Genomic DNA, 8,784 nt, shown 5'->3' with positions numbered 1-8,784 from the left:
TCAATATTATGTTCCAGCTGGGATTTCAACCTTCCAACAATGATCTGCACACTACTGGGACCAATTTGGGATGAAAATAAAACCCTGTGGCCTTTAACTGATGTAAAATATTGCAGATGGGCAAAAGGCCATTTTACTGAATCAGAGAACCGGGACCGACTAATGTGCTGGAAACAGTCGGAGAGAATGGGGGCTCATTAGGGAAAGTGGGAGTGGGATGGTCGCCGTGACCAGTATCATGATAGCACAAGCAGCTGCACTAGAAATTTAGTCATTTTTTTTTTTATAAAAACAGTTACAAGGGAAATGTGGAATTTAAACACAGGCAAAAGGGCCTTTGAAACAATTGAAGTTCAAAACACCAAGACCAAAGACTAATTCAAGCACTTCACATTTCAAATTTATTACTCCATTTTTTGACAAATGATAGAAAAGCCCAAATGAGAAAGGATTCAGGTGTGTTTCCTAAAGAGGAAGGCGGCCACCAGAGTGGCTGAGATCAGGGCCCCAACTGCCAACGTCACAACCAGAAGCACCTCACCTGCAGAGAATGAGAAGCCATTGAGTCAGGAGTCACTAGACTGGAATTGGGTTCTCAAAATCAACACTCACCTGGAGAAGAACTCGGAATCTCCTCACGAGTCTCGACAGCTTCACTTCCCATCGAATGGACCAGGTCCTTCAGATCAGCATCCAGAATGATCAGTGGTCCAAGGGAAACTTCACCCTCCCACACAGGCTCCGACTCTGCAACAATTCATTCCATCCAGTTACAAACAAACATCGAACAATAGCCCCAACACCCAATACCACCACAACATACCCAGCTCAGATAGGACTTCCCTCCTGTCCCTGGAGTGAAGTCTTCCTCCAGATCGCAATCTCGAGGCTCCACAGTTGCCCCCATCACAACAGGCACAAACCTCATTAGATCCTTCCACCATGGACATGTCCAATTCAGTCACCAGGGACCATCTAAACAAACAAGGAAGCACACGATTGGCATATGGATGCATTCTGACCAAAGACGATCACCATTGTTGGTTAGAATTCACTCACCGGTTGGCTGGCTTCTGGAAGGAACAAGCTTTGTTGACTGAATCTGGCCTTTGATCTGCTGCAGCTACTTTCAGATGGCAAGTGATGAAGATCTGCAGGAGACACATGCAGGAGTTACTCAATGTCAAACGCTCACCGTCTCAACATCTGGTCTCCTCTTACCAAGTCCCTGTCGTCTTCAAAGAAGCGGAATGCATCCAGCTTGAACTGAAGCTTATCCAGGTGATCTCGTGGTGACACGAAGGAAGAAAAGGAGTCTTCATCTCGGCTGTCCAACAGGCAACTGGAAAGAGGGTCAGAAAGAGCTGCATCATTAAGAATGGATTCCCTCCGCCAAACAGTTAGGAGTGTGACTTATGCAGCCCAGATAAAGACCTTACCCGTTGAAGTCAATAATGTTGTATCTGGGGGTGGAGTCCTGGTCTGGGCTCAGTGTAGCTATACAGCGGTCAATATAGAGCTTCAGAGGCATGTGGTTCACGGTCATCACAGAGGCCTCGATGTGAATGAGGTCACCCAGGTAGTAGATATTGGAGGTACGCTCTGCACTCCAGTTAGCTGGAAAGGGAAAGAGAATGAGCACAGGAACACAAGCTTTGGGTTCCTCACTTGATTCCAAGGAATGGGTAAAACAGGCATGGTAGACAATTGACGATCACTTACCAGTCATCAGACGCAGGGAGAATGACAGACGTCCCTCTCCTGCCTTGGTGGAGGAGAAGGGGACCCAGGTGGGCTTGATCGCATTGCTGCTCACTGTCCTCTTCCTTTGGGAAGGAAGGCGGCCAGCTTAACTTCCAATTCACAAACCCCACCACCCCCAACCGCCATTGGAGGAAAGGAGAGCCTGTCAATCATCCACCTTACCTGGGATAATGGCACACAATAGGGACCACTGCTCCACTGGTTCTCACAATGACTCCTCCAATATGGCTCGGCTTGTAGTACAGGTGGGTGGTGTAAATCAGCAGGTCGTCCGTCATCTGGGAGAGAAAATGTGATCTGGTCAGGGTCAGGTACAGAACAAGGGAGTCATTCTTGTACAAGAGAGCAGTGTTTAGAGAAACACACAGCAATTCATACTTCTATTAATTAGAGTCCCAGCTCTATCCAAATGCATTTGAAGAGATATTTCAGCCTCTGGGGGAAGGGAACCTCAATCAAGCACTTATATAACTCACTTGCCATCGTAAAACATTAAGGCACTTCACGGGAGGTTAAAAAAAAAAGTTTGGCACCAATCGACGCAAGATATTTGACGAAAGGCTTGGCCACTTAAGCAAAGTTTGAATAAGTACCATAAACAGATGGAGTGGTAGAAAGGCAGAGGGGTTTAGGGATGGAAGACAGCACTAGGGATAACTGCTCCATTGGCCTCAGTACTTTATGGTCACTTATGGTGATGCATGTAAACCTTTAAATACCATGTCAAACCACCAGAGGACTTATCCCCTGGAGTCCCAAGGTATCCCACTATGCCATGGGAGCATCATTATATATTAAAAAAAAAAGAAGGAGGTCTCACAGGCTACTCTGATCTGTAATAAAAGGACTATGGTCACATCTTACTTTGAGCTCGCAGTATCTAGTCTGACTATGCAAGACATAACATTCCAAATTTAAACAATCCTGACAATTCCTTCAAAAGGATTGTCTTCAGTCTAGGTTTCCTCAGTACAATTTCACCATAAGCATGTTCTGCCTTTACTCTAGGGGCAGCTCAATTTGATGAAAAATGCCTCATTCTGTCAAAGCATTTTCGCATAAAAGAACCCTTGAATATTTAGTAATCAGTTCCCATGATTTTCTACAAATTGTGAAATATAACATCGGTTGGGATAAAGTTGGAGTTCAATCTCAGAAATCAAAACTAAACCACCAAACGTACATCAAAAAAAGTCACCCATGTTGCCACAACCCTTCATCTCACCCTCCATTGTTACATTGCTCAAGGCAGTCTAGTCACCATGTACTTCAGTACAGATGACCAGTTTAGATTCAATCAATAAAACATTGAATCAGGGAAAGAAACCTCCATGAGTATCTCATTGAAACAGACCTCACTAAAATATTCTGATCATGAAGTCCAATCAAAATGAAAGCTTACATTAAAATCATATTGTTACAGGTCCAAATATTTCATTGAATGTTCAGCACACAGTCCATTCAGCCCAACTAGTCTATGCCCATGTTCCTCCTCCCAGTGGCCCATTGTTTGCAGAAGGTTTTAGATCAAGAATCACATTACCTTTATTGTGCTGTCACATTCATGGAGCCCATAGTGAAATAGGAAAGTGTGGTTCTGAGAGTAGACCCCAGTAGGCCGACAACCTGTTGACCCCAGGGTCAGATCAGCTGCTTTAATCAAGTGCCTGGTTCCAAATAAATCCATCTGCACACTGACCAGCAGGTTCTGCTCTCCACACTGTACCATCACAGTCTGCAGTGGAGACACACTTTGCCCCTCAGACTTACTGAAATCAGAACCAAAATCTGGGCCAGAAGGGACACGAGTGGCCTTCTCAATGCTCCATGGGAAGTCCCAGTTTCTAAACCGCTGCCTAGTATCAGAGCAACAAACAACTCCAATCAACACCAACAGAGGACCCAAACCCTTCACTAGTTGCCCCATAATACAAACTACTGCAGCTCAACTGTGCTCTGTGGGGAGGCCCCTGATCCCCTTTTATACACACAGCCTGCCATCACCTGAAAACAATTGGAGCAGGTGTGGTTCAACGAAACCAATAGACTATCCAACAATCTTACTAATTGGTTGTTTCCAGAAAGTTTTTCACACAGACTGGGTCAGTGATCGGGAGATGCTCCAGGCTGGAGACTATCTGGGTCTATGGGAACAAGACAAGTTCAGCTTTTGTTTTTTGATGTACTGAAGATTTACTGAAGCAGAATATAATGAAAGAAACATATACAGACCCCCTAAAGAACATACATTCTATTCAAACTATTTAAATTTACACATACTTTTTGACTTCAGATAAATACAGAGCTATATTTTATTAAGAGCTTTGATAATGTTTCACTGAAAGAAGTCTATTTCCATCTCCGTACCACTGCCCGACTCCACCCCTGCCTCCAACCCTGCAACGCTCCGAGATCTCTGCGCTCCTCCAATTGTGGCCTCTTGCGTCTCCCTGATTTCGATTGCTCCACCATTGCTGGCTGTGCCTTCAGCTGCCTTTGCCCTATGCTCTGGGATATCCTCCCTGAGCCTCTCCTCCTCTCTGCCTCTCTCCTCCTCTCAGACGCTAATGAAAGATCATCGACATTAAATTCTGATGGAAGTTCATCGACCTGAAACGTTAACTGTGTTTCTCTCTCCAAAATGTTGCCTGACCTGCTGAGTATTTCCAAAATTTTCTATTTTTATTTCAAATTTCCAGCACCTGCAATATTTTGCGTTTGTCCTCCTGGAAGACGCTCTTTAAGACCTATCTATTTGACAAGTTTTTGATCACCTGTTCTAATATCTCCACTTGTAACTCAGTGTCAAATTGTGTTTGATAACACTACTGTGAAGCACCTTGGGTCATCTTACGATGTTAAAGGCGCTACATAAGTGCAGGTTGTTGTTAGTTTTAAAGCTGTACATGGGCTCTTTTATAATCCTTTTGGTGCAAGACCCGAAAACGATTGGAGACTTGTTTAGAATGAGATTGGATTCAGATCGAAACAGGATAACTGCCCTACAGCCTGATGCAGTCTGTAGTGACCTGTTGAGGTCCAATAGCTGATTGCATGTAGAGAATTGGTCAAGTCTTGGTTTATTTTAATAAATCAATAGAAGTGATGCTGGATTGGCCCAGTTCCACCAACAGAGAGGCAGCTGCATAAGTGCCCCTCAAACTGAGGCGGCACCACTAATATAATTAAACATCATCACCTATTAATATCACCTAAAATAAACTCATAATGTAAATCACAATATTATTACTCGTGTCGATAAGACTTTCCTTTCCCTGCGGTACCCATCGGTTGCAGGAGGACTCGAGTGTACCGATGGGCACCGCATGCTCCCTCTCCAGGGCCACCTGAGCATGGACAAGACCGAGGAGGAGAGACAGGAAGGCTGAGTGACCCCTCCCAACCCGTGGGCTGCACTCAGTCTGGGCCTGTGAATATTTGTCTTCGATGGCCCTGGGTCAGAGGTCAAGTTATTACAGAATTCTTCTCTCTCGATTATCATTGAAAATTCTTTTGCCAATTGAGCTTCCCTCCTCTCCCACTCCTGAGCTCACCCCCATCGTTAATTCCAGCACCCTGCTAACTATCCCCTGCCCCCTCCCCCCACTGATGCTGCCACCTACTGACCCCACCCCGTCCACAATTCCTGCACCCCAATGTCTGTTACGTCCCTCCTAGCCCCACCCACCCCCCACCCCTGTCCCCCCACCTTTCCCCTTCAACTGGCCACTATGTGCCCCAGCACCTCACCACTCGCACTGTTCCTCACCCCCTGTCCGAACCCTGCCAAACCAGCTGGTCCAGCCCCCACCCCCTGCAACTGTCCCTGCCCCCCATCCCCTTCCCCTACCTTCCCGCCCCCACCTTCTTCTGTTACTCTAGGACCTTCCTGGAGCCCTCCGCCCCCTCTCCAACCGTCCCCTGCCCACTCCTTAGTCCCAGCCCTGGAATCCCAGCTCCTGATCTACGACCCAATGGTTCACTCAGGGTGGAACTGAACCAGACAGGCAAGCAGACACCACATTTAACTTCTGAACTTGTCCTGAGCTTACTAGTCTTGGCCCATGGTGTTGATCAATTTGCCTTAGTGTCGGTTATGGAAGGGGGGGAAAGTCAACCAATGCCCCTGCTATAATTCTTGGCCTTGCTGATTAATTGGTTTATAGAGTGCTGTGCTGTGTTGTTCATGACCTTGGCAGGAAGATGTGGAGGAAGCTGGCTGTGGTTTATTGGGGGGATTAACCGCCGCCTCAGGAACTTGTGGTTTGGTTTCGGCAGAAGCTGTGCTCAGGTAGTGTGGCGCGGCCCCATTGGAGGAAGTGTCCCGATGTGCCATGTTATAGTGTGGTTCTACTACGGTAAAATGGACAATCCATTTGTGCACCCAGTGAAAAGAAAGAAAGAACTTGGGCTGGATTTTGGGGTCATTTGCGACCGGGTTTTTGCCGGGTTTTGACCCTCCGCGGCGAAAACTCTTGTCGGTCAGCTGTTTTTCACCCTGTCGCGATCCTCGATTCCTTTTTTGCGGCGGCGCTTAGAAGCGCCAGGTGTGCACCGGCTCACATTGTGACACCGCTGCGAGTTTCGAGTCTCACTCGACCCGTACGCCGCGAAACGCACCCCACGATGACCACCAGGGAAAACACAGTCCTGTCAGCGGTGGTGAGTTGGATAAACTGGAAAAAAGGTAAGTTAAAATATTTAATGTTTTCATTTTTGCAGCGATTTGTGAGGTAAGGGTGTTTGCAATGTTTCTTTAATGATTTTTTGACATTTTTTCCCCTCCCAAGGCCTCTCTCTGAGCGCTCCTGGCCCCGCACTAAAGTTGGCGAGGTTCCTGTTTTTGAGCTGCAAAAGTAGTTCAACGCCTCCCTTTGTGCTCCACCTCTGGCACAGAGCCCAAATGTTGAAAGTTAAGCAATTAATCGCTGACGTTAATTGGGCAGTAAATTCCCTGCCTAGCCTCTGTTTTCGCCCTGAAAACGGAAAGCCGAAGATCTAGCCCCTTGTGTCTATATAGCACATTTCACAACCACGGAACATCCAAAAGCACTTTACAGTCAATTCAGTATTTTTGAAGTGTGGTCACAGTTGTTGTTACGTCCTTACTACACAGTAAAAATGCACACGAGGCCCATGCTTGAGAGAAGGTCAGTCTGTGACCTGTCCTTTATTCCTTAGCATTCAAGTGATGAAGGTGGGTGGAGCATCCCCTTTTATACCTGAAGGTCCAGGTTAGGAGTGTCTCCCACCTAGTGGTCAGTGTTCTCACGGTGTACAACTTCGGTCAGTTTATACATGGGTTACACTGCTGGTTGAATACATGACAGCACCTCCCCCCTCAAAGTCTTATTGGGATCACAGGTTGAGTCTCTCTGGTGGTTTATGCTCCCTTGTAGAGCGCCTGAGTTGGGGCTCTGGTTGTTGGGCGCTGGCCTGAGTGTCTGCTGTTTGCAGTGCCTCAGGCCTGTCCGGACTGCCCACAGAAACTGGGCTCTCCTCCCTTTGGTTCCGGTGTTCGGTCACCTGTGGTGGAGTGAACTCTATATCGTGTTCTTCCTCTGCTTCTTCTATGGGGTTGCTGAACCTCCTTTTTGTTTGATCCACATGTTTGCGGCAGATTTGTCCATTGGTAAGTTTAACTACCAGAATCCTATTTCCCTCTTTGGCAACCACAGTGCCTGCGAGCCATTTGGGCCCTGCAGCGTAGTTGAGGACAAAAACAGGATCATTTGCATCAATACATCGCGCCCTCGCATTCCTGTCATGGTAGTGATATTGTGACTGGCGCCTGCTCTCGACAATTTCTTTCATGGTGGAGTGTATAAGGGATAATCGGGTTTTGAGCTTCCTTTTCATTAGTAGCTGTGCGGGTGGAACCCCTGTGAGCGAGTGTGGTCGGGATCTATAGGCCAACAGGAGGCGTGATAAGCGGGTTTGTAGGGAACCCCCTTGGAATCTGAGCATCCCCTGTTTGATTATCTGCACTGCTCGTTCTGCCTGGCCGTTTGAGGCCGGCTTGAATGGTGCCGTTCTAACATGGTTAATTCCATTGCCTGCATGAAGTCCTGGAATTCAGTGCTTGTGAAGCACGGGCCATTGTCGCTGACCAAGATGTCCGGTAGACCATGGGCGGCGAACATTTGCCGTAGACTTTCTACCGTGGCAGAGGATGTGCTTGAATTTAAAATGTCACACTCGATCCATTTGGAGTAGGCGTCTACTACAACCAAAAACATTTTCCCCATGAAAGGACCTGCGTAGTCCACATGGATGCGTGACCAAGGCTTGGCGGGCCATGGCCAGGGGCTAAGGGGGGCTTCCCTGGGCGCATGGCCCAGCTGGGCACACGTGTTGCACCTGCGAACACAAAGTTCCAGATCTGCGTCTATCCCTGGCCACCAAACGTGTGACTTGGCAATTGCCTTCATCGTGACAATGCCCGGGTGCCCATTGTGGAGTTCTCTGATGAACACCTCTCTGCCCATCTGGGGCATGACTACGCGGTTTCCCCACAGTAGGCAATCGGCCTGAATCGAGAGTTCATCCTTGCACCTGTGAAATGGTTTAAATTTCTCAGGGCATGCCCTGTACATGGCTGCCCAGTCCCCATTCAGGACACATTTCTTGACTAGAGACAATAGCGGGTCTCTGTTTGTCCAGACTTTAATCTGACGGGCTGTCACGGGTGAGCCTTCGCTTCCGAAAGCTTCAACAGTCATGACCATCTCAGCACCATGCTCGGTAGTCCCCTCAGTGGTGGCTAGTAGGAGCCTGCTGAGTGCATCGGCGCAGTTTTCGGTGCCCGGTCTATGCCGAATTGTGTAGTCATAGGCAGCTAACGTGAGTGCCCACCTCTGTATGCGGGCCGATGCGTTTGCATTTATGACCTTGTTGTCGGCCAAAAGGGACGTTAGGGGTTTGTGATCTGTCTCCAGCTCAAGTTTCCTGCCAAACAGGTACTGGTGCATTTTCTTTACCGCATATACACATGCATTTTCTTTACCGCATATACACATG

At 47.6% G+C, this 8,784-nt stretch overlaps 1 protein-coding gene across 1 annotated transcript; it reads right to left on the bottom strand.

Moving 5' to 3' along the window:
* Positions 1 to 452: 452 nt before the first annotated feature.
* Positions 453 to 6,100, bottom strand: LOC139276807 (zona pellucida sperm-binding protein 3-like). Its single transcript, XM_070894806.1, has 10 exons — positions 5,956 to 6,100; positions 3,308 to 3,552; positions 1,927 to 2,042; positions 1,723 to 1,826; positions 1,440 to 1,617; positions 1,222 to 1,342; positions 1,060 to 1,151; positions 824 to 975; positions 613 to 747; positions 453 to 541 (listed from the first exon to the last, which is right to left on the bottom strand). The coding sequence occupies exons 1-10, from the start codon at positions 6,098 to 6,100 to the stop codon at positions 453 to 455; spliced, it is 1,377 nt and encodes a 458-aa protein (XP_070750907.1).
* Positions 6,101 to 8,784: the final 2,684 nt, after the last annotated feature.

This window comes from Pristiophorus japonicus, chromosome 12, assembly GCF_044704955.1.
Source record: "Pristiophorus japonicus isolate sPriJap1 chromosome 12, sPriJap1.hap1, whole genome shotgun sequence".
NCBI lineage: Eukaryota > Metazoa > Chordata > Chondrichthyes > Pristiophoridae > Pristiophorus > Pristiophorus japonicus.
Note: the sequence above shows the minus strand (reverse complement) of the source record. Positions and strands in the feature narration are given on the sequence as shown.

Coding starts and splice junctions, on each gene's coding strand:
- LOC139276807 (XM_070894806.1), bottom strand. CDS start 6,100: ATGGCACATCGGGACACTTCCTCCAATGGGGCCGCGCCACACTACCTG. Junction 3,553..5,955: donor CTCCACATCTTCCTGCCAAG/GTCATGAACAAC, acceptor CTTCTGGCCCAG/ATTTTGGTTCTGATTTCAGT. Junction 748..823: donor GGAAGTCCTATCTGAGCTGG/GTATGTTGTGGT, acceptor GAATTGTTGCAG/AGTCGGAGCCTGTGTGGGAG.